The sequence below is a fragment of the Callorhinus ursinus genome, unplaced genomic scaffold (assembly GCF_003265705.2).
Source record: "Callorhinus ursinus isolate GAN/ISIS: 27379988/994484 unplaced genomic scaffold, GSC_fseal_2.0 scaffold2, whole genome shotgun sequence".
NCBI classification, from domain to species: Eukaryota; Metazoa; Chordata; class Mammalia; order Carnivora; family Otariidae; genus Callorhinus; species Callorhinus ursinus.
The window spans coordinates 99,594,695-99,620,584 of NW_027397064.1; the positions used below are offsets into that span (position 1 = coordinate 99,594,695).

General features: G+C 50.2%; 1 protein-coding gene across 2 annotated transcripts in view; it reads right to left on the reverse strand.

Annotated features, from left to right (window-relative positions):
- Positions 1 to 25,890, reverse strand: part of SCTR (secretin receptor) — a 73,333-nt gene that overhangs the window by 25,149 nt on the left and 22,294 nt on the right. For both annotated transcript variants that reach the window (XM_073885114.1, XM_073885110.1), the window contains exons 3-4: positions 7,258 to 7,365; positions 875 to 978 (exon numbers count right to left, since the gene is read on the reverse strand). In XM_073885114.1, the coding sequence (XP_073741215.1) occupies positions 875 to 978; positions 7,258 to 7,365 (212 nt within the window). The remainder of the gene's footprint in view (positions 1 to 874; positions 979 to 7,257; positions 7,366 to 25,890) is intronic.

Below are 25,890 nucleotides of genomic sequence, written 5' to 3' on the forward strand. Positions count from 1 at the left end.
GAATTCATGCCTTTGAAGAGCTTGCATTTTAGTGAGAGAGATGGATGCCCATGGCACATGATGATGATTTTGTTTAACGCAGTGGGTAATATTTTGGAGGCCAACACAGCATATTAAGGCAGTCCTTCCTGGGAGCGGGGAGGCGGGGAGAAAGGGCTTTCTGGAGTTGCTGGGCTGGAATGGAGTCTTGAAGGATGTGTTTGAATCAGGCAGGAAGAGTAAGGATGGAAGGGCTCTCTGAAACTAATGGCCCCTCAGGGGAGGCCTCTGGAGGCACCCGGAGAAGCTCAGCGCACCGCTCAGGCTCAGCGTCCTCTCTCAAATCAGGCCTGCCCTGCAGCCACCCTCCCTCTCCTTCCCCTCAGAGTCCGAGATGCCCTGAGAGCAAACATTTATTGAGCACTTCCTATGGCCGCTCACCCTTCTCACCACTTCCCTGGATTACCTCGTTTGGTTCTCTTGGCAAGTCTGTGAGGTCAGAACCATGATCAGCCCCATTTCCTTGATGGAGAAACCGAGGCACAGAGAAGTTAAGTCCTCCCGACCCCCGCCAAGGTCACAGTCAGGGTTCAGACTCACCAGCCTGGCTCCGGGCATTTAGCCAGCACGTTGCTTCTCCTTTGCTCTCATGACTAAATCACCCCCAGTGTCGTGGCGGCCCAGGGAGGTTCTCACTGCGCCCGGATCTTCGTGAACACCATCTCCAGGCTGACAGACCAGGGCAGTGAGGCAGGCCCAGCGAACCCCGGATGATGAGCGGGGCGGGGGTGGCAGGAGCAGCTCCTGGTCCCCTGATCTTGCCCCGGGGCTGGCTCCACTCTGTCTTCTCACCCTCTAGGCCCCCAGCCAGGGAAAGAAGGGCAGACAGGCTTACCCGCTTCTCATTGGACGAGTCGTTCACGTTAAGCCCACAGGCCAGGTCAGGCCTGGGGAAGGTTTCCGACCAGCCGTCCTGTGTGCAGTTTCGAAACATGGAACCTGTGGGGGGCCAAGCATCTTGCAGGTGAGCAGTGGGGACTGGGGACAGATGGCCTGGGGTCCCGGGTACCCTCAGCCACACCTTAGGGGCGGCGTGGCGCTTCCCCATCGCTGGGCCCCAGCTGCCTTTCTTTGAACCACAAGGTCAGCTCCCAGTTGGCCCAGCCGATCCTTGAAGAATATGTAAGGGTCAGTAAGAAGGAGCGGGAAAGGGGCGCCTGAGTGGCTCAGTCGGTTAAGCATCTGCCTTTGGCTCAGGTCGTGGGAACGAGTCCCACATAGTGCTCCCTGCTCATCGGGGAGTGGGCTTCTCCCTCTCCCTCTGTGATCTCTCTCACTTTCGCTCTCTCTCAAATAAATAAAAATCTTAAAAAAAAAAAAAGGGCAAAGATGCAGATGTGTGTGCACAGGTGAGAGAGAGACAGACCTGTGGACCCCCGAGGCCTCGATCTACAAACAGGCCAGCTCTGAACAAATGCCCTGTGCAGCCTCCAAGCACTACTTGTCCTCTCCCCGGGGTCCCATAGCCTCGCCCACTCCCATATCCCTCTGTGCCAGGCACAGGGCTCCACAGACAGGGTTGACACACACCGCAGTCCCCTATGGTCACAGCAGCTCTCCCCCACTGCACTCCCAACCCTGCAGAGCTTCTGGTCACCGCTCCCCAGCCCGGCTGGCTGCCCCCACGCCCAGCCCCACTCCAGGGGTCTCTCAGGCCCCAGGGCACCAGGGCTTCACCCCAGGCCTGTCCGCTCCCACCCTTCCCCTCACCTTCCCTTCTGGGGCTCCAATCTCAGCATCAAGCTCCCTCAGTGCTCCAGGGGGGACCCCCCTGCCCATCCTCCACACCCACTGGCTGAGGTGCCACTTCTGGTTTTTTGTGGGTTTTCCCAAAACAGGGGGTGCTCCTTGACCCCTTGGGTGTTCGCAGGAGATGAATATAAACCTTCGCAATGGCAGCACCCCAGTGCTCTTGCAAGGGATTACAGTGTCCCATATGATACAAGGGGCCAAGTGTCGTGCTCAAGGACAGTGGTCCCAAGCGATTCTGATTATATACCCCCAACCAAAAAAACCCCATTGATCTCACTCTTTAAGGATTGTGTATTTGCTCAATTATAAAATCCCGTGCTCTACTATAATAATACCTGGTGATTACTATGTGCCAGACACTGTCCTCAGCCTGTGACAGGTAGCGACTCCTTTAACCCTAACAAGACTATGAACTAAGCAGTTACCTTTATAGTAAAACATATTATAACATGTAAATACTGCATCCATTTTACAGTTGGGGAAACTGAGGCACACCATGGTTAAATAATCTGCATAAGATCACAGCACAGGAAATGGGAGTTGAACCCCGGGGTCTCAGACCCTCACTCTCAGCCACACACTATGTACCAATCCCCTTTCTTTCTCCTGCTTTCTCCTCCTACTATGTACTGATCCCAGGACCCACTGCCATTTAATGGGTGGGTTCCCCGAGAACCTGGCATGGTTGGCAAGGACCCAGCCATTCCCACAGTGAAATGTCCCATACCGAGGAAGTTCTATTTCAAATCTCACTTCCCGCCCTGCTCCCCAGCACCTGAAAACCCCCAGCAGAGCAGGGGCACTGAGGTAGACCGTCCAGGGGGCCACCCCTCCCAGAAAGGAAGGACTTTTCAGTCTTCCCAGCAACACCTCCGCATTTCTCTGCATTGTAAATCACAGGAGAGCTGCGATCCTCCCGCAGAGCTCACCGCCGGCCCCGTTCTCCTCCCCGCACAAGGCCAAGGCCAAGTCCCGTGCCCTTCACACAGTGGTGGCTGGCTTCCCTGCCTCCCCTAGCAGCTGATGAGCTCCCGAGGGCTCCGGGGCCCAACCCAGAGCCCTTGCTCATCCATTTGCTGGCTGGTGGGCCAGAACAGCAACTGAGTGGAGAAGAGCCTGCTCTAAATTCTTCTATAAGGGAACAGGGAAGTTTGCCCACACAGAGCTTTTGGAGCAGAAATCCGAAGACTGGGGAAGGGGAGCTGCCAGCCGTGAAGGAAGCCTTGGGAAGCGACCAGGAGGAGTCGCCCTCCATGGACTGACGGCCCAGCTGCATCCTCTACTCCAGAGGAGGGCCAAGCGCTTGTCCCAGGATCTGGCTGCTGCCCATGTGGCAGAGGTGCCGGGGGACTGGTCGCAGCCCTGGAGATAGAAGCTCTGACACCCACTCTGCTCTAATTTGTACCTTCCCCAGGGGCCTTAGCCACCCCGGTTGCCTTACATGCTCCTCTCTGACAGGCCTCGGGTCTGGACCACTGGTTCACAGGGTTCAGGGTCAGATGGCTTCCGCTGAACTCGAGAACTGTGGCTGGCATTTCTGGAACCAGCCACTATGCTCATTTCCAGATTTTGATCTAATCCTCCCAGCTCTCAGTGACTGGCTTATTTTCCAGACAAGAAAACCAAGACCCAGGATTGGGTAACAGGGCGCAGCCAGGATGTGACTCTTCACTGTGCCTCCCTCCCTGCAGTCCCGGGGCAGCTTCTACCGTCAGGAGACCTCGGCCTTCCACATCCAGGAATGCCCGGCCCCTGAAGGCTTCTGAGACCGGGAGCACAGGTTTCCAGCTAGCCAGATCTGAGTGTGAACCCCAGCCCTGCCTCTTGGTCGTCTGGGTGTGAGCTTAGGTACCTCACTTTTCTGTGCCCAGTGACAATAACCACCCACTTGCAGGACCGAGCAGGGAACATGATAGCACCAGGAAGGGCCCAGACTGGTGCTTGCCGGGGCCGGGAGTGTGACTCGCTCCTCCTTTCAGCCTTTCCAAAATGGAGCAGCGGTGGTGGGGCTTGGAAGCATGGAATTTAGGAGGGGGTGCAAGATTTCTATAGTTAAATCAAGGGAGCTAGGTTGTCAGACGGGAAAACATGGTGGTCCAATTTCGGCTTGGTTGGATGGGAAGTTGGATTAAGAGAACACAAACTCCCTGGAGCCCAGAACCGGTTATCAGCCAGTGTGTCCCTAGAGGCTGGGCTGGGCTGGGCTGCCTGTTTTGGGGCCTTCTCCTCACTGACCCAGTGGGATTCTCCAGACAGATGCTGCATGTGATCCAGGACAGGCGCCCGGTGTGACTAAAAAGACAGTGCCCTTTGCTGCCCGGGCTTTCGGCAGAACTGCTGAGAAGACAAGGGTTGGGCTCTCTCTGGAGTCCCTTCAACCCCACCCACTTCCCCTGGGGCTAATCCCTAATAGGACGGGGCCCCGTCCTTACCCAGGTTCAGGTCAACGTATACCTCAAGGGCCCCTGAAGGTACAGACAGTAATTTTGAGCATATACGTATGTGCAGTTTGGGGAAGAGCCAGTCCAAAGCTTTTATCCAATTCTCAAAAGGCTCTGGGAACTTACCAGGTTATAAGGAACCTCTCTACTGAGTTAAGGCTCAGGGAAATGCCAAAGTCTGACCCTGCCGCAGAAGTGTGTTTTCTAACAAGGAACTCTGGAAGACCAGTGCCCCATTAAGAATCAAAGGAATGCATCCTGGAGGGAACATTCTAGACCTTGGCACACACAGAAAAATATCTGGGGACAGATTCTGGCCTGCAGTTTCTCTAGTCACATGGACAACCATCCTGTCTGGGCTCCTGTAGTGGGGGCCCTGGGAAATAATTTATTATTATTATTTTCTTCTCTCAAAAGGAAGGGTCGGTCCAAAACACCAGACTGTCCTCACCGGGCGCTCCTCCCTGGGTTGGGTTGGGGCGCCTTGGAGTCCTGTGGGAAACCACTGAGGGGAGCCTTCCTTCCTGAGAGGAGTCCAGGGGGCTGGGATCTATGGGGAGGGAACATGGTGGTAGGAAGATGGTTCTTGGTGGCTAACTGAGGCGGGCTGGTCCTGACCCGTGCTCCTGGCCTGGCTGGTGCCCTGGGCTTGGGGATGGGTATGAACAGAGTGGCCCTGGGGTCCCTGGGTGGGGGGGTTAGTGACACTGCCCCCCAGCAAGGGCAGAGCACCGGGGGGGGGGGGTGGGCAGGGCCTCCCTGTGGACTGGTAGAGGGGTGGCTCCTGCAGCCCCACAGCGACACCATGTGGCATCAAGAAGAAACTGCAGCAGAGGTATGCCTTTCACCCCAACTTCCTCCCCCACAACGGCAGACCTAGAAATGAACTCCTGGGTGAACTCCGGGGGTCTTGAGCAATTAAAGGGTTGGGGATCCTCAAAAAGGAGTCAGTGGGCTACTAGTTAATGAGGCAGGCAGGCGTTCTAGCAATTGATTGGGAAGGATTTGGCCAGGAGCATGGCCCTGCCTGGCCCCTCTGCGGACAGGTAGGAGGGACGTTGATAGGAGAGGCAGAGGCACTGCGGCTCTGGGAGGGTTGTGAAGGGAAGGCTGGGAAAGGAGGAGAGCTTCAAGTCCCTCCAACTGGAGAGCTCGGTCAGCGAGGGAGGAGCACTGGATGGGGAGTCCAGGATCTGTCCTGGCCTTGCACCTGACCAGCACGTTGCCGTAGGTCAACCATGTGTGGATTAATCTCGTGTGTCGGGAGCTCCATGGACCCCAGACATAGACGTGGAAGGGTCACGCTGGGAGAAAAAGACTGTTGGTAAGTTTGCTGGCATGTGTTTGCAGGTGTGGAGGAGGGGAGGCAAGAAGGGAGAAGAGAGGAAGAGAAAGGACAAAGGAAGATATTTGAAATTCATTTCCAAGCACAACCTTATAGACTGGTCCTGTTTATTCTCCCCATTTTCCAGATAAGAAAATCAAGGCCGAGAATGAGTAACTTGGGCTCTCAGGCCTGGGAGACTGACCCCTGGCTGGACCACACTTTCCCTCGTCCCTTGCAGGTCAGTGTCGCCACATGACTGAATTCTGGCAGAGGCAATGTGGACAGAAGTGGGATCATATTCAGGCCTGGTGCTCATCAGGAGCGCCCGGTTTGCTCGTTAGGCGGGCAGGCATTATACACATGTACGAAGGCTTTGAGATTTGGGACATCTGTCTGTTTCGGCAGCGGACGTTATCCAAGCAGTAAGTGGAGAAGGCGGACTCAGACCTATCTCCCCGGTCCCCTGCAGTTCCTGTCTGCAGGGCATCCAGGAGGCTGAGCGGGACTGTGAGCTACCACAATGTGCTCCCCAGATCTGTGTGTGTTTGTGTGTGTGTGTGTGTGTGTGTGTGTGTGTGTGTGTGTGCGTGCGTGTGCGCATGTGTACTAGGAATTTACACTCCTCGCCCACCCTGCATGGTCTTGTGTTCCTCGCTGGTCAACCTTTCCTTACCTGGCTTTGGGATGCTGGTGGGTTTTAGTGTAAAGTCATCTTTTCTGGTTTGTTCTTGTGAAGGGCCTCATTGGCCAGTGTTTCCTGCCCCACATAGATGAGGGGAGGGGTTAGCAGGGCCAGGTGAGGCTTTCGACTTTAAATGACCTCACGGAGGACAGGGGCCAAAAGCCATGAAACCACCTTGCCTCCACCCAGCATCACCCCCCCCCCCAACACAAGGCTGTAGTCCCACCTTGACCATGGCATCGAAGGACAGGGCACTGGTTTTGAAGTCGGAGAAATGTGAGTTGGAATCTTAGATTCTCCATCTTCTAGCCGTGAACCTTAGGCAAAGTGCTAAACCCCTCTTAACTCCCCGTTATTTTTGCTTTTTCCTGGGTCAAGTGGAGGAGACAAGTTCTGTGATTGGCAGGGGAGTTGTGATGGTTCAATGAGCCTGTGTATATAAAAATGCCTGGCAGGTGGGGCTTTAGCCAATGTTAGTCCCTGAATATCCCCTGTCTGACACAGTCTCCCTCCCTCCCTGCCTCAAATTAAGAAAATCCTTGTAAACTGCAGTTTTCCTTAGGCAAGAGATCACCCAGGAGGCGAGGGGCTTTCGGGGAGGGCACAGTTTATCAGCAGGGCCTGGCAGAATGGACACATAGAAAGTAAGTGTTCTGGAAAGCTAGGTTGTGCCATGTGGGACCCAGACCTGGCGGCTGGAACAAGGGGTCTGGTTGCTAAGGGGGCAGAAACATGGAAGGAAGTAGGGGAACCCAACTGGGGATGTGGGACAGAGAGAAGCAAGCCCAGTCTCCTTTATCACTTCCTAGTACACTGCCTCCTGGCCCCCTTCCTTGGGACCCTGCGAATGGAGCCCACCTCACGCCCCCAAGCCAGGCTTCCAGGCCCCAACAAGGACCACCTCCCACTAGTCCGTTCACCACTTGTCCCCAGAGGTTCTTTGGTCTCCAGGCCAGGGCCCCACCCAGAGGGCCACCCACTGCCTCACAGCCGGGACCCGTGGGCTGAGTGGTTACCATTTCTGCCAGTGAGCATTCGGAGGAATGGGGGGCACCCCACTTCCATAGTCTGTCCCAGCGCGGAGGAGGGCCAGCAGCTCATGTTGTCCCACAGCCCCTCGCAACCTGCCAAGACGAACACAACATTAGACAGGGAGAGAGCGTGGGCCAAGGGCCTCCCCCCATACAGCCTGTCACCATCCCCAACACTCCGGCCTCCTTGGAGTTCCCGTGCGGTATTGACTCTTCGAGATCAGGAACCAGTGGGGTCTAATGTGGCTTTTTATCTTTGGGGCCTTCGACTCTGCCATCTACACAGTAAGCGCTCACGTTGAAGGTGTGAAGGAAGGAGGGAACACACATTATCTCATGTAAGTGTCACCAGGGCAAGTCTGGATTTCTCTAGAGCAGAAGACAGAACACCTCTTGGCCTCAGCTTGCATTAGACTCGACAGCAGGGGGCCTCCAGCCTGGCTGCACAGTGTAACTATCTAGGGAGCTTTATTATTTTTTTAAATTTTTAAAAAGATTTTATTTATTTATTTATTTATTTATTTATTTATTTATTTATTTGTCAGAGAGAGAGAGCACAAGCAGGGGGAGCGGCAGAGGGAGAGGGAGAAGCAGGCTCCCCGCGGAGCAGGGAGCCCGATGCAGGGCTCGATCCCAGGACCCTGGGATCCTGACCTGAGCCGAAGGCAGACACTCAATGGACTGAGCCACCCAGGCATCAGCAGAACATACAGAACTGGGCCCTACACCCAGGGATCCTGATTTAATTGGTGTTGGGAGGGGCCCAGGAGTGATACTGTGTTAAAACAGGAGTCTGTTTCCCCACATGCATTCCTCGGAAACAGGCTTTGGTCTGAGCACTGACTTCTGGATTCCACGTTAAGGTGCTGGCCTTCCAGTCCTCGGCCTGTCAGCTCTGGTTTGTGCTAGTGAGAGTCCATCACCCTGTGCTTTTCACACACATGAGCTCATCTAACCCACAGCAGTGCTCCAAGGCAACTGGCCCTGTCCTTGTTTTATAAATGAAGTGATGAAGCAGAGAAGAGAAGCAGGTTCCTGGAGTCCCACAGCCCAGGAAATGCAGGGGCTGGAAAGGGGCTGTCCAACTACACTGCTCCATGCCACCTCCCAGGCTTCACCCACCTGCCCTGTCTCCTCGGGGGCACCAATCCCAGCTTCCAAGAGCCTTCCTCATGGAGCCAGGCTAGGGGAGCTGGAGAGGGGCCAGGAGGTGGCGGGGAGGCAGGGTGTGAAGCTGGGCCAGGAAGGAAAGAGGGAGGATGCAGAGAGCTGGGCTGAAGGCAGTTGGGGCTCTCCTCTTGCAGGGAGGTCGGCCCCCAGAGGGATAGGGGGAGAGCGGAAGTGGGAAGTCAGGATGCCCGGCTGGGGGCTCTGGAGGTAGAGCCGCCCCTGAGTGACAGACAGACCGTGGGCCCAGGGCAAGGTTGCTGGTACAGAATGAGAGAGAGCTTGGACACAGAGGCAGGGCTTGGACGGGGCTTGCCCAGGACGGTGGAAGCATCTTGGGACTGAGGACCAGGGTCTGTGTCACTCGAGGAATGTGGGAGATGAGCAACCCCTTGGATGTCCCTGAACCTTCACCCCAACTCTCACAGGGAGGCCTGAAAGAGGAGGGGCTGGAGCTGTCCGTCTGAGCTCCTCCCAGAGCACCCAGGCAGGGTTTACCACCGTCCAGGCAACTGGTCGTCCACATTCCAGCCGTGGATGCTGCCCGCCAGGCCTGAGCAGGGTCTCTCAGAGCTTGCAGGCTCCCAGTGACTCTGGCCTCCCCAGATGGCCCTGGGATGGCGACACCAGTCTGGGAAGACCTGTAACAGATGACCCACTGTGTCTGTCTACTTGAGTTATTCCAGCATCTGGAGCCTGGAGGATGACGCTGACCCAGGTCCTTTCTCCTTCTGCAGAAGTCTCCGTATGACAGCAGGGTGCCTCATTTACAAGGAGCCGCATGTCTTGTATTAGAAGCGGTTGGGGCACTTCCCAGCTGTGTAAGAATTCAGGGGCCTCTTTCCTCCCTTTGGGAGAAATGAATTCAGGGCTGGGCCCAGCCAGGTCAGCCAGGGCCTGGGCCCAGGGCTCCCGCCCATGAGGCCAGACAAGCCCTGTCCAGTGGCCAGACAGATGGGGAAGGTACCAGGGCATCTGGCAGGCTTCCTGACCTGGGTCATGTCAGGCTGGACCCACGGAGACACTGCCCCAGTGCTGTCAGAAGGCGGTGGAGGAGGGGGCTGGTGGTAAGGGGGGAGCAGGCTCCCCTCAAGGTGAGTGGGGTCCCCTAGCGGCCGGTTCACTGACACGCCCTTCATATCAGCCCTGCAGAGAGAAAAGCCTGGACACGCATCAGACACCGTGGAGCTTGCAAGGGTTGGGTAAGGTCACTGCCCCACAGCAGAGGTGATGGAGATGCGGAACCCAAGCTCCGAGAGGCAAAGTGACACGTGCAGGGGGACAGAGCTGATACTGGTGGAGCTGGTATCCCACCCTCCAGGCTGACCCTTGGTAGCAGCCGACCTGATGCTTCTGCCTCCACGTGGCATTGCTCGTGTCTTGAGCACGATATCATGCTGTGACAGGGCCACAATCTCTTCCAGCCTCAGCACTGGGAACAGACCTAGTGCTCCCATCCCCAGTGGCATGCTCTTCTAGCCCTACTGGTTGACTGCTTTCAATTTTAATAGTTACACGTTTTTAAAAAAAGATACTTTAATATATATTAAGCAATTATAGGACGAGCATATCACATCGGTGATTTTATAGCTATTATTGTTTAGAAGGAAGCTAAGTTAAAAATTAAAAGTCAGTTGAAGAAAAGGGAACCCTGGGTGGCTCAATCGGTGGAGCATCTGACTCTGGTTTCCGGCTCAGGTCCTGATCTCAAGGCCCAGAGATCTAGCTCCGTGTTGGGCTCTGCGCTCAGCGCAGAGTCTACTTGAGATTCTCCCTCTCCCTCTGCCCCTCCCCCTGCTCATATTCTCTCTCTCTCTCTCTCTCTCCGAAAAAAATAAATTAATTTAAAAAAGTGGCGGGAGAACCCTCATACACTATCGGGGGAATGCAAACTGGCCATCATAGAAAACAGTACGGAGGCTCCTCAATAAATAAAAATAGAACTACGATATGATCCAGCAATCCCACTTCTGGGTATATACCCAAAGGAAATGAAATCAGGACCTCAGAGAGGGAGATCTCTGCACTCCCATGTCCACTGCAGCATGGTTCGCAATAGCCAAGGTGTGGAAACAGCCTACGTGTCCATCGAACAATGAATGGACGAGGAGGATTACAAATGCAGTATTACTCAGCCTTAACAAAGAAAGAAATCCTGCCTCTTGTGACAACATGGATAAACCCGGAGGACAGTATGCTAAATGAGCTAAGCCAGACACAGAAAGCTAAATGCCGTGTGACCTCACTCCCATGTGGAATGTGAAAGATTCAAACTTACCAAAGCAGAAAGTAGAATGGTCACTGGGGGCTGGGGTCGGGGGGAAGTGGGGAGAGGTTGGCCAAAGGGCACTGAGTTGCAGTTCTGAAGGGTGAATGAGTCTAAGATCTAATGTACAGCATGATGGGAAAAAAAAAAGTCAATTGATTGAAAGAGAAAACATTCAGGCAATCAGCACAGGTGTGCGCTGGGCTGCAGGGACCGCGGCCAGGGCAGCCAGGTGGTTCTGTGCGGCTCCTGGCTGCTTCCAGGGACCCCCTTTGCACCGTCCAGGGTGTGAGTGGAGGGCCTCAGACCCCACTTCCCTCCAGGCTCCTGCTCTGAGTAGGGGGAAGGCCTGCACAGGTAAGGCAGGGATGGGAAGAAGGGAGGGCGTCCGGGCACCAGACTCCTTCTGGGGCTCTGGTGGGAAAGGGACAAAGCTCAGAACTCGGGTCACTGTGCGTTCCTGGTAGGTTTAGATCTTGACCCCAGAGCTCACTGCCTCAGCTGGGGGTGAGGAGGTGTCCAGTGAAATAAGCGATGGAGGAGCTTTGTAAATGGGGCTCCTGTTCACTGAGCCGGTAGGGAGGGCTCCCTGCCTCTGGAAAGTCAGGGCTGAAATGCATACAGATTAGCTGCTTCATGGACAAGCAGGGCCCAGGGCAGCGTGAGGGGCAGCTCTCCACCAGCCCTGATGGGCACTGTCACCACTGACTGCCTAGCTGGAGGGTGGGGCTGGAAAGCTGGGGATGATTAAGTGGGGAGACAGGAGAAGACAACGTTGCCCACAAATGCCATCTGGGGAGCAGGGGGTGCCTGCCGAGTGCCCGTGGCCACAGAGGACAGCACGGGATCCTGAGTTGAAGCAGGATTGTGGGGGAAATAGAGCGAACTTTGGACCCAAATCTAGCGTGGGCGTGCCCCTTACCTCTATGGGCCTCAGTGTTCTCATCTATAAAATGGGCATAGTAACATCCCCCAGGATTTGGGTGAGGATTAAATGATTTGTGTGTTCAGGAGAATATTTTCTGATCTATTAATCTGCCCCCCACTTCTTTTGTCCTTCCTCCTCAGCCTACTGGTTCACATTCTCAGAGGTGGGCAGAAAAATTTTAGAATCTTCCTGGCTTGGGTTTCCAGAGGCTGTGTGTGTGTGGGGGGGAAGGGATGGGGACAAGAATTCCGGTGTAAACAAAATGCTTGGGAGAAAACAGAAAAGGAAGCAAGACTTCCCTCAGTCTGGGGAGACAAGGAGGGCAAGCGATGAGCAGGATACACAAGGTTCCAGCGAGAGGCATGAGTGCCCTGCTGCCCATCCAGTCCTGGATGGTGGGGTAGCCCAGAGGAGAAATGGCTATAGGGATCTTTCTAGACGAGCAGGACCACAGACAGCCTTGCAGAGCTCACACCTCCAGCGAAGCACAGAAGTCCGTTGGCCACCACTCTGTGGAGCAAAGCTGAAGACCACATGGGCTCCCCCAGATATCACAGTGCCATGTGAATCTCTGATAGCCCGGGCAAGTTGTGGGGAAGATCCAGAAAAAAACAAGGCTTAGGTTTCTCCATCCCAAGAGAGCGGAGTCAGAATTAAAGGTACAGAAAACTGAGAAAGTTCTATTTTTGCCCACTGGAGTTGATGGACAAAGATTGGTCTCCTTTACACTTGTGAAACCCCCGGCAGTGAGCCAGGCTCAATGACATCTGCTCCTTCGGTCCTATAGTCCTGCTGTCCTGCCCCACCCCTTGTCCCCATAGAGAGGTGGCCCCAGAGGCAGGTCTGCTGATGGGGACGGGGTTGGTATACAGGTAGAGGTGATCTGAGAGGGCAGGACCGGGCCTGGGGCATCTTTCCATCCCCACCCAGCCCGGTGCCTGGCATACAGCCAGCCCTCTGCTAATTGCATGTCTGCTCTGCATCCACCCAGAGAAGAGCATCCATCTTCCAGTCCTTGATTTATTTATAAATAAGCTCAGATGGCCTGACGATAACCTGGGAGTATTTCTGGAGCCATGTGTCAGGCTGCAATGCCACAGGGCCATGACCAAGCCAGGCCCCCAGGGCCATGCTGGGTTGACCAGTGGGTCCTCCGTCACTCCAAGGCCCCTGCACAACCCCCACTGCTCACTGGTCACCAGGGAACCCAAGTTCCCCCTCGCCCTGCCCTTCTGGTCCTCCCCTAGCTTCTGCTTCTGTCAGTGTTAACCCTCTCCTCCTACCTAGAGCTTCCATACCCATCTCCCAGGTGTCTCCTACCCCTGCTCACCGCCATTCACCTGTCTCCTCCCTGAGACCCCTCGGTGGTTCAGGGGCTCCTGCAGCCGCCTGTTCCCTGGCTTCATCCTATCTCCCTTTGCCTTTCTCGGCTACCCTGGCCCCATCCCTAGGCCATCAGAGGGGCAACCCAGTGAGGGCTTTGCTGACGAGCTGATCTACAGCATTGAGGTCAAGAAAGGTGTTGCCCTCCTGGTGCTGGCTGGACCACACACGGAAGTGGTCAGGATGGAGTCAATGGAACTGAAGTCCCAGGTGGCAAAGACATTTCAAAGCACAGCACGGGGAGGAACAACTAAACAGTTGGGGGGGGGGTGGCGGTGCGGAGTTCTCTTTAAACCACGAAGCCCAAGCCGTTCCACGGGATAAACTGTGTTGGGAGTAGTGAGCTCCCCACCACGAAAAGTATTCAAGCCGAGAGGGGCACGGAATTAGCAGACTGGAAAACACTTCAGATGTTGCATGGAGGCTGCAGGGGATGAGATGAAGGAGGCTTCGAGCCTGAAGCTGAAGTCTGCTTTCCTTGAGGCGGGCTCCTGAGCACTCTATGCCGAGCCCTTCCCCTCCCAGGGACTGGGCAAACTTGTACCCTGCCCCGCAGAATCCCCCTCGTGCACCCCAATAGCTCTTCCTCACCTGGCCTAAAGCTCTTCATTTCATGCCACCTCTCCCATTAATTAAAGATTAACTGGCATCCATAATCTGTCTTTTTTTTTTTTTCTAATTTCTAATTTTTAAATCCCTTCTTGGGAGAGTGAGGATATCAGTCACTCACAGCTCAGTCTGGATTGCAAACTACAAAATCCTTAGGATTTAGAGTCAAAAGATGTGGGCTGAGAGTTCTGTTTCAGCTCTGGGAAATCCTGAGTCTCTCGGAGGCTCTATTCTCCTCATCTGTGAAATGGGGTTAATAATGGTACTTACTATACAGGTTAAAAACTAAAAAAAAAAAAAAAAAAGTCTGAAATGTTATACAAACATAAGTTACTTGTTTCCGAAAAATGAGCCAAGATCCGTTGTGCCCAGGAAAAAAGAGGGGAGGTGAGCTGTGGGCAGGGTGGGCGTGTCGGGCACTGGGGGAGGAGCCAGAGCGGAATCCAGACGCGGAGCTGGGAAGGTTTGCTCTAAAAAATTGCATGAAAAGCCAGCATGTCTGAAATACTGGTATAGGCTACAATGTGAATGAACCTCGAAAACATGCTCAGTGGAAGAGGGCAGATACAGAAAGTCCCCTACTGTAGGATTCCGTTTAGAAATCCAGGGTCAGCGTAGAGACAGAGAGCAGATTCATGGTTGCCAGGGGCAGGGGAGGGGGACAATGAGGAGTGATTACTTACTGGGTACGGGGTTTTCTTTTGGGGCGATGAAAATGTTTTGGAACTGGAGGGGTGCTGGCTGCACAGCGTTGTGAATGTCCTGAATGCCACTGAATTGTTCACTCTACAATGGTTATTATGTGAATTTCATCTCATTTCCCCCTTTCCCCTTCCCCCGCCCCACCCCTCCCACCAAAAGAAGTCAGCCTGTTCCCTCCTGCCCATGTTCTTCAGGACCGGGCAACCAGCTCGCAGAGACAAGAAGGAAAAGGGCATGGCATGTCCCCGCTTTGGAGGCAAGGATACTAAGGCCCAGAGAGGATTAGTGTCTTGCTCAAGGTCACACAGCCCCTAAGAGACAGGGGAACGCACATGTCTTTGTGATTGCCGAACCCACACCTTTCCTGCCACCACACCGATTCTCTGGAACATTCCTCCCTATGGAGAGCCAAAGCCCTTCCACCAGCCAGCTCTGAGGGGGTATCAGCTTCTGTAAACAGAGCAATAAATAGCCTGGTAGAGCAGTCCACATAGCTATTAGGGTGACCCTGAAATGTTCCCACAAAATGCTGGGAAGGCCTTGGCCACCTAACCCGGAATAGCTGAAGAGTTAATTTTTTATTTGTGATAAGTGTGCTGGGCTTGGTGACAGCTCCGTGAGTGGCATTTCCTGTGACTCGTCTGGCGGTCAAACATTAACCTCCTCCCCCAGGGAGGACTGAGCAGCTTAACCATTAACCCCGTGCCCCGAGCCGAGAGCCCCTCCTGCTTCAGGCGCCAGGACAGATCCTTGCTGGGGCCGGAGGTCCTGTGGGCCCATGGGCCTCGGTGGCCCGGGGACCTGGGCAGTCTCGAGAGCAGGGCCCAGGGCCAGCCTGCAGGCGGCCTAGCCCCAGCCCTCCGCCGGCCTGGTTCTGATCTGGACGACCACGCCAACGGTTGGCCCCCTTTGCTGTTTCTCCTCTCCCTCCGTCTCTGAGGGAGCTGTCTCCGCCTCGGCCACACATGCATTCCAAACTCTGAGATGGATATTCTGCTCTGCGTTCTCAACCTCTCAGCAGAGTGAGCCTAAAGACTTTTCTAGCAGGCCTGATACTCGGACATCCTCTGCTTCGAGGGCTTTTAAACTAGGCTTTCAAAGCAACAGATTCCCTTTCCTAAATGCAAATTGCTGAAGGCCAACGTGCCAAACAGATCCAAGAGTCTGAGCCCTGTGTGGTGGGGGAAGGGGAAGGTGGGGAGAGGAGCCTGGCCACCTTCACACTCACCTTCCCCCGGGGCCTTGCCAAACATTTTTAAATACTGTAAATACAGCACAGTCCTTTTCCCAGATGAGGAGAGTGAGGTCCGGAAGACAGGGTGTGCTCAGGGCCTTCCCCACATCTCCCCAAGGGAGTGAGAGGCACAACCAGGGCAGGAGTCCCTCACGAGCTTCCTCAGACCTGGATGCACAATTAGGACTACGTGGGAGCCTTAAGGAGAAAGGATGACAAGACCTGCTCCAGATCAGTCAACCCAGAACCTGGTGTGGGCATGTTCACAGCCACCCCAAGCCCTGTGATGGGGAGGTCGGCACCCGTATGGTGCCTGGATAGTGGTTCATGGATAGAGGAGCCTCCCAGGGCAGGGCTGAGCGTACAGGTGGACAGAGGGCCCAAGCAGAGCCTACCCATCCATGGCAGAGGCCAGCTAAACTAGAGCTGCGGGCGTTCAGGAAATTGTTCCTGGAAGAGCCTAAAAATCAGAGTAGTTGGCAGAGTGAGGAAGAGGGAATGGGGTCGTAGCAGAGGGATCAGCATGTGCAAAGGCCTGGAGGCACCAAGAAATTGATATTGTCATGATACTGTAAGCAACGTGGTTGAGCCAAAGGGAAATGTTTGGGATGGAGGCATGGACAAGATCCAAGAAGGCACTGGACCTCATCCGGGAATCACTGAAAAACAGTGGGACATTTCAAACACATCAGATGCTAATTCTTAAAATAAGCCACCCTTACTTCTCAGGAGGAGCTGAAGTTCCCCATATCTCTCCCAGAGGCCTGGCATTCTAGGCCTTCTTTCTCAGGGCTGAATGAAAGGCCCATGCCCTGTCACTGGAATTTTAGGCATTCACGTGGGCGACATGCAGGCAGAGGCCGGCTGCCAACTCTGCAGCACCCAGGGCTGGCCTTGTCGGTACCTCATTCTCTGCTGTTCCAAACACAGCATCTGGGGTAGCAGGAGGGCTCAGGAAATCAGCAGGCTCAGGCTCAATGGTGCCCCCCGCCCCCCGCCCCGCAGTGAGTACTGCAAGACCACAGCCTGCCTCCCCACAAGCAGCTTTCGTAGCCAGCAAAGAGGAAGGAAAGGCTCAGGCTATAGGAAAAAGTCATCCTGCCCTGTCTGTTGTGCAGAGGATGGGCGAATCGGTTAAAGCACATTGCAACATCCTGCTGCCCAGCACTCCCCGATCTCCCCCCTGCGTCTGGCTGCTCCTGACAATGCATTCTGGGGACCTCGAGGCTGGCGCCTGGGCACCTCTTCTTCCCTCTCACCCCCTCAACTTGTGCGGCCTCAACCCCTTTGTCACCTGTACAGACGGCTTCCCCAGCCCTGACTCCTCCTCTGAAGTCTCAGCTCTGCATGGCTGGCACTCACCTCCTGATCTTTGTCTCTCCTCCCCCAGAATACCTGGCCTTCCTTGGCCCCATCTTCCTGCTGCTTGGGTGGAACACTTGAGGCATCATCCTGGACATGCCCACTCATACCTTGCTCCTGAGTCAAGTCATCACCATGTCTTGTCTGGGTTACCATCTAGACCTGTCTCCCATGTGTCCACTCCTCTCCACCTCCACCTCCCCTTGGGAGAAGACTTTGCTCGTATCTCCTTGGTCTTTACCTTTTCTGCACACACCAACCTCATTTTCAAATTGCTAGCCCGCGAATCCCATTGTCTGAAGGCTTTCTCCAGCCACTGGAGCCCACTTTTCCCCCAAGTACAGCAGGCTGGGAGTGCAGGAGAATCAACACTCCCTCCCCAGAAAGCAGCCCAGGTTCTGACTTGATGGGGAATTGGTGGGTAAATATCCCAGCTCCTCTGCCCCTCTGAGGCATGTGCCCTCTGCTGGCTCCTAATGTGGCCCCAGAGGGCTACAAGCAATAAAACTGCCAGGCTGCCCCAGCATGAATGGCCGGTTAGCACCATGCGACAGCGGTCTGATTTCCTGCCCTGTGTGGAAGGCATTACACCCCTTCCTTAACCCTGTTCTCCCCTGTCCCTCAGTATCCAGCAGGGTGGCAAAAGCTTGAGCCCCTTGGAAGAAGATGGAAAATCGTCTTCAGTTGAGCAGTGGCTACTAAGTATCTGTTAAAGTTCTAGCTATCCTGAACGCAAAAAAATAGAGAACTAAACGAAAAGAACGTCAATGCTCACAGTGATAATGCCAAGTTTAAGGGCCTCCTTCCCTTCTTTGTCTCAGCTCCCCACACTCCTACTGGTGGTTACTGGGATAGCTGCCAAATTAGCTACTTGCTTTTTTTTTTTTTAAGATTTTATTTATTTATTTATTTGAGAGAGAGAATGAGAGAGAGAGAGAGAGAGAGAAAGCATGAGAGGGGGGAGAGTCAGAGGGAGAAGCAGACTCCCCGCTGAGCGGGGAGCCCAATGCGGGACTCGATCCCGGGACTCCAGGATCATGACCTGAGCCGAAGGCAGTCGCTTAACCAACTGAGCCACCCAGGCGCCCTAGCTACTTGCTTTGAATCCTCTTCCCAACACCTGCTTCCAGGAGCCCTGCTAGTCCAGATGACCATTATCCATTGCCTGGACCACTAGCTTTTTTTTTTTTTTTTTTTTACATTATGACACCGCTTATGTAGTTTTCTTTCTTTCTTTCTTTCTTTCTTTCTTTCTTTCTTTCTTTCTTTTTTTAGGTATCTACCATGTTTTTTTTCTTTTTTAATTTAAATTCAATTAGCCAACATACAGTACATCATTAGTTTCAGATGTAGTGTTCAAGAATCCATCAGTTGTGTATAACACCCAGTGCTCATCTCATCATGTGCCCTCCTTAATGCCCATCACCCAGTTACCCCATCCTCCCACCCACCTCCCCTCCAACAACCCTCAGTTTGCTTCCTATAGTTGAGAGCCTCTCATGGTTTTTCTCCTTCTCTGATGACTTCCCATTCAGTTTTCCCTCCCTTCCCCTCTGATCCTCTGTGCTTTCTTATGTTCCACCTGTGAGTGAAACCATATGATAATTGTCCTTCTCAGATTGACTTATGTCATTCAGCATAATCCCCTCCAGTTCCATCCATGTTGATGCAAATGGTAGGTATTCATCCTTTCTGATGGCTGAGTAATATTCCATTGTATATATGGACCACCTCTTCTTTATCCATTCATCTGTCAATGGACATCTTGGCTCTTTCCACAGTTCAGCTATTGTGGACTCATTCAATGCAATCCCTATCAAAATACCATCAACATTCTTCACAGATGTGGAACAAATAATCCTAAAATTTATATAGAACCAGAAAAGACCCCGAATAGCCAAAGGAACATTGAAAAAGAAAACCAAAGCTGGTGGTATCACAATTCCAGATTTCAAGCTGTATTACAAAGCTGTAATCATCAAGACAGTATGGTACTGGTGCAAAAACCGACACATGGATCAATGGAACAGAATAGAGAACCCAGAAATTGGCCCTCAACTCTATGGTCAACTAATCTTTGACAAAGCAGGAAAGAATATGTAATGGAAAAAGGACAGTCACTTCAATAAATGGTGCTGAGAAAATTGGACAGCCATATGCAGAAGAATGAAACTGGACCATTTTCTTACACAATACACAAAGATAAACTCAAAATGGATGAAAGACCTAAATGTGAGATAGGAATCCATCAAAATCCTAGAGGACAACAGAGGCAGCAACCTCTTTGACCTTGTCCACAGCAAATTCTCTCTAGACACGTCTCCAAAGACAAGGGAAACAAAAGCAAAAATGAACTATTGGGACTTCATCAAGATAAAAAGCTTTTGCACGGTAAAGGAAACAGTCAACAAAACCAAAAGACAACTGACAAAATGGGAGAAGATATTTGCAAATGACATATCAGATAAAGGGCTAGTATCCAAGATTTATAAAGAACTTATCAAACTCAACACCCAAAAAACAAATAATCCAGTCTAGAAATGGGCAAAAGACAGGAACAGACGTTTCTCCATAGAAGACATCCAAATGGCCAACAGACACATGAAAAATGCTCAACATCACTCGGCATCAGGGAAATACAAATCAAAACCACAATGAGATATCACCGTACCAGTCAGAATGGCTAAAATTAACAAGTCAGGAAACAACAGATGTTGATGAGGATGTGGAGAAAGGGGAACCCTCCTACACTGTTGATGGGAATGCAAGCTGGTACAGCCACTCTGGAAAACAGTGTGGAGATTCCTCAAAAAGTTGAAAATAGGACTACCCTAAAACCCCAATGCAGCAATTACACTACTAGGTATTTACCCCAAAGATACAAATGTAGTGATCCGAAGGGGCACCTGCACCCCAGTGTTTTTGGCAGATCACTACCTTTTCAGTGGGTGCCTCAGAACATCCTCCTGTTTTTCTTCAACCCACCTTCCATGCTGCAGCAAAGGTGATCTTTGCATAATGCAGAGGATGTTGTTGCTCCCCTCTTAAGACCTCTATGGCTTTCCATTGCTCTTAAGATCAGGACGAAAATCCTCTACGTGGCCAATGCGTTGGTGTGTGCCATGGCCCTGTTGCCTCTCAAGCTCATTTTGTAATAAGCTCGCTCTCATCCCTAGGCTGTGTTCTGGCCACCTTGGCTTTCCTCCCATCACAGGTATACTCCACTGTTATCCCCAACCCCCCGACTCCTCTTTCTCCTTCTTTTTGCTTAAGAAAGATTACTCATCCTTAGGTCTGGGCTCAAACACAGCTTCCCAGGGTCCCAGGAAAGCCCTCCCAGGGTTGCAGACCAGGTCGGGGTTCCTCGCTGCATACTTACACAGAGCCGCACACCACACTCAACTCATCTCGTTCCCATTTTACAGTAATTTGTGATTACTTGATTAACCTCTCCCTCATCAACCAGTCATAATGGCTGCAGCAGAGACTGTCCATCTTGTTCACTGACAGAGCGTGATTTTGTTCAAGGCACCACATGCACAGCTAAGAAATCTCAATCTCCAGCCTCAGCTGCAGCCAGAGGTGGCCATGCAGTCCAGTTTTGGCCAGGGAAGTATGAGCAGAAGTCACCTGGAGAGCTTCAGGACTTCCCAGTGTATCTCACCCTTTCTTCTGGTGACTCTCTTCTTCCTGCCAGAAACAGGTACTCTCACCTCCTGCCTGGAGATGTGGCAGCCTTTTTATGACCATGAGGCAAAGAGCACACACTAAGCAGAAAGACAGAAGGAATCTGGGATCTGGTGACACCCTGGAGCTTTGCACCAGTTCTGGACTTTCTGTAATGTGCAAAAAAAAGTCAACTCCTATTTGGTGAAGCTAGCCTACCACACTTCTGCTACCTGTGGAAAAATACATCCCTCAGTGATTAGAGAGGAGTCTGTGGTCCTTTTTTCTCACCATTGTATTCTCTGCTCTCACCATTCCCACCTCATAACAGTAAGTGCTATATTTTGTGAACAAACGTTTGTAATTTCACACCAACTCCATAAAAAACATTTGGCAGCTGAGGCCCAGAGTCGTTAAGTAACTTGTTCAAGGTCACACAGTCTGTCTAATTTATTTATTTATTTTTATTTTATTTTTGAGACAGAGAGAGTGAGGTGGGGGAGGGGAGGTGCAGAGGGAGAGGGAGAGAGAGACAGATTCCCTGCTGAGCATGGAGCCGATACAGGGCTTGATGCGGGGCTCGATCTCACAACCCTGAGATCATGACCTGAGCCAAAATCAAGAGTTGGACGTTTAACCGACTGAGCCACCAGGCACCCCCCGTCTGTCTAATCTAAAAGCCTGGGCTCCTCTCCTCCACACCCCTCCTCTTCCTCTTTCGTTGTAAACACTAAGGTAAAATTCACGTAACAGAGATGGAGGCTGCCTTCCCTTTCAGCTCACAGCACAGTCCACCGTCATTGCCACCAGCAGTCAGGCGCCATGTGAAGGTGAAGTGGGAAAGACAGAGAGAGGAGGAGGCTGAGGCGGAGGAGATGAGAAGAAGGCAAAAGCATTGTACAGGAGGCAGAGCACACTGGGGCACAGCTGAGTTCTAGGGAGTGTCTGTGCCACCTGGTGCTGGACAGGGGGAGGAGTCCCCGACCTGGCCATGGTGCACAGTGAGAAACTGGATAACCAACAGATCAAAAATTTCAAGAACAAAGGCCATGACTTGGAGGGAAGACTTTCGCAAAAGGGTATATGTGGCCTGTACGCCAGCAAACTGCATAACCTAGATGAAATGGGTAAGTTCCTAGAAACACACAACCTACCGAGGCAAGCATGAACAGATAGAAAATCTGAGCAGACCTCTAACTAGTAAAGAGATTGAGTCAATAATAAGAAATTTCCATTTCCCAATAAAGAAAAGTCCAGATGGCTTTGCTGATGAATTCTGCCAAAAATTTAGAGAAAAATTAACACCGATCCGCCTCAAACACTTCCAAAAGAGGGAAAAAGGGGAACAACTTCAAAATCATTCTATGAGGCCCTTGTTATCTTGCTACCAAAGCCAGACAAAGACGTTACAAGAAAACTACAGACCAATATCCCTGATGAACATTAATGCAAAAATCTTAAACAAAATACCAGGAAACTGAATTGAATAGCATAATCCATTAAAAGGACTATATACTATGACCAAGTAGGATCTATCCCTGCAGTGCAAGGGTGGCTCAACCTATGAAAATCAGTCAATGTAATATACTACATTCACAGACTAGAGAACAAAAACCACATGATCATTTCAATTCATGTAGAAAAAGCATGTGACAAGGTTCAGCACCCTTTCATGATAAAAACACTTAACAAACTAGGAATAGAAGGAAACTGTCTCAACATAATAAAAGCCATATGTGACAAGCCCACAGTGAATATAATACTCATTGGTGAAAGACAAAAAGCTTTTCCTATAAGATCAAGAACAAGACAAGGATGCCTGCTATCACCACATGTATTCGGAGTAGTACTGGAAGTTTTAATCATAGCAATTAGGCAAGAAAAGGAAATAAAAGGCATCCAAATTGGAAAGGAAGAAGTAAAATGATCTCTGTTCACAGACAACATAATCTTGTATGTAGAAAATCCTAAATATTCCACAAAAAAACCTGTTGAACTAATAAATGGACTCAGCAAAGTTGCGAGATAGATACAAAGTCAACACACAAAAATCAGTTGTATTCCTATACACTAATGAGGAGCAATCCGAAAAGGAAAGTAAGAAATGAATCAATTTACAATAGCATAAAAAAATAAAACACTTAGGAATAGATCCAACCAATGAGGTTAAAGACTCGTATCCTGAAAATGACAAAATGTTGCTGAAAGAAATTAAAGACACAAATAAATGGAAAGACATCCTGTGTTCATGGATCAGATGATTTAATATTGTTAAGATGTTGATACTACCCAAAGCAATCTCTAGATTCAATGCAATCCCTTCAAAATCCCAATGGCATATTTGCAGAAATAGAAAAACCTATCCTAAAATTCATATGGGATCTCAAGGGACCTGGAAACAGCCAAATCAATCTTGAAAGAACAAAGTTGGAAGTATCACACTTTCTGATTTCAAAGCTTACTACAAAGCTACAATGATCAAAACAGTGTGGCACTGGCAGAAAGACAGACATATAGACCAATGGAAAAGAATAGAGAACCCAGAAATAAACCCTCACATATATGGTCAAATGATTTTTGACAAGGGTGCCAAAACCATTCAGTGGAAAAAAATTTTTCAACAAAAACTGGATATCCACATGTGAAAAAAATGAAGCTGGACCACATAAAAAATTTCCTCAAAATGGACCAAGGACATAAATGTAAGAACTAAAACTATAAAAATCTTTGGATAAAACATATGGGAAGAGCTTCATGATATTCAACTTAGCAATGATTTATTGGATATGACATCAAAAGCACAGAAAACAAAAGTAAAAAATAGATGCATTGAACTATATCAGACTTAAAAACTTCTGTTCATCAAAGTACACAATCAACAGAATGAAAAGGCAACCTACAAAATGGGAGAAATTATTTACCAACTGTAGAGCTAATCAGGGGTTAAGACTGAGAATATATAAAGAACTCCTATAATTCAACAGCAAAACAGCCAAACAACCCGATTTTTAAATGGGCAAAGGACTTGAATAGACACTTCTTCAAAGAAGACGTACAAATGACCAACAAGGACATGAAAAGATGTTCAACATCCATCACTCATTTTCAGGGAAATGCAGATCAAAACCACAATGAGATATTACCTCACACCCATTAGGATGGCAACTATCAAAAAAAAAAAAAAAAACCCAGTAAAGTAGCAAGTGTTGGTGAAGATGTGGAGAAATTAGAACTCATATGCACTGCTGGTGAGAATGTGAAATAGGACAGCCACTGTGGGAAAAAAACAGTATGTCAAACCCTGAAAAAATTAAAAATAGAATTATCATATAATCCTGCAATTTCACTCCCAGGTATATACCCAAAAGAATTGAAAGCAGAGACTTGAAGAGATGTTTGCCCACCCAGGTTCACAGCAGCATTATTCACAGTAGATAAAAGGTGGAAACAAGTCAAGTGTTCTTTCATGAACGAATGGATAAACAAAATGTGGAAGTTCTGCTATATGTTGCAAGATTGGTGAATCTTGAGGACATTATGCTAAGTGAAATAAGCCAATCACAAAAAGAGAAACACTGTATGATTTCAGTTATATGTGGTATCTAGAATAGTCAAATTCATAGGTAGTAGAATGATGGTTGCCAGAGGATAGTGGAAGGGAGAAAAAGGGGCTGGTTTGGTTTTTTGTTTGCTTTTTAATAGGCTCCGCACTGGGCTTGAACTCGACGACCCTGAGATTAAGACCTGAGCTGAGATCAAGATTGGAACACTTAACCAACTGAGCCACCCAGGCGCCCCAAGAGAGTTGTTGTTTTAACGAATATAGAGTTTCAGTTTTTCAAGATGAAAAGAATTTTAGAGACTAGATGCCCAACAAGGTGAATGTCCTTAACACTACTGCATTGTATCTCGAGAATGCTTAAGATGGTAAATTTTATGTTATGAGATTTTTACTAAAATTTAAATTTTTTAAATTCAAAAATGATTATGATAGCACATTTTACGTTATATATATTTTACCACAATTAAAAAGAAAAAAAAAAACCACTGACAACATCAAATGGTGGCAAGGATGTGGACCAACAAGAACTCCCATTCATTGTCATGGAGTGCAAAATTGCATGGCTACTTTGGAAGACAGTTTGGCAGTTTCTCACAAAACTTATGAACATACTCTTACCGTATGATCCAGCAATCAAGCTCTTTGGTGTTTTATCCAAATGAGTTGAAAACTTCTGCCCACACATAGCAGCTTTATTTATAATTATCAAAATCTGAAAGTGACCAAGATGTCCTTCAGCAGTAAGCGAATGGGTAAACTGTGGTACATCCAGACAATGGAATATTATTCTGCTCTAAGAAGAAATGTGCTATCAAGCCATGAAAAGAAATGGAGAAAACCTTAAATGCATATTAGTAAGTGATGGGAGCCAATCTGAAAAGGGTGCGTATTGTATGATTCCACCTATATGAGGTTCTAGAAAAGGCAAAACTATGCAGACAGTAAAAAGGTCAGTGGTTGCCAAGGGTTAGGGGAGAGAGAGAGATGAATAGGTAGAGCACAGAGGATTTTTAGGGCACAGAAACTACTCTGTCCAATACTATGGTGGTGGACACATGTCATTATACATTTGTCAAAACCCACAGAATGTACACCAAGAGTGAACCCTAATGTAAACTATGGACGTTGGATGGTAACATTATATCAATGCAGGTTCATCAATTACAACAAGTATATCACTCTGTTATAGATTGTTCATGAGGGAGGAGGCTGTGTTTGGGTGGGGAGCAGAGAGTGTATGGGAACTCTGCACTTTCTGCTCCATTTTGCAGTAAATTGCTCTAAAAAATAAGTCTATTTAAAAATTCATATAACATACAATTAGCCATTATCCATCCTAAAGTGTACGATTCAGTGGAATTTGGTACAGTCACTGTTAACACACAACCATCACCTCTGTCTGGATCTAAGATATTTTCACCACCACCAAAAGGGAACCGCTAAAAATTACTCCCCGTTCTCCCTCCCCTTGGCCCCTGGCAGCTACCAATCTAATTTCTGTCTGTATGGATTTGCCTGATCTGGACATTTCATATAAACGGAATCATACCATACATGGCCTTTTGTAACTGGCTTCCTTCACTTAACATGTTTTCAAGATTCATCCATGTTGTAGCATGTTTCAGTACTTCATTTCCTTTTAAGACTGAATAATGTTCCATTGTGTGTATAGACCACATTCCCTCATCCATACATCAGTTGATGGACACTTGGGCTGTTTCTGCCTCTTGGCTATTGAG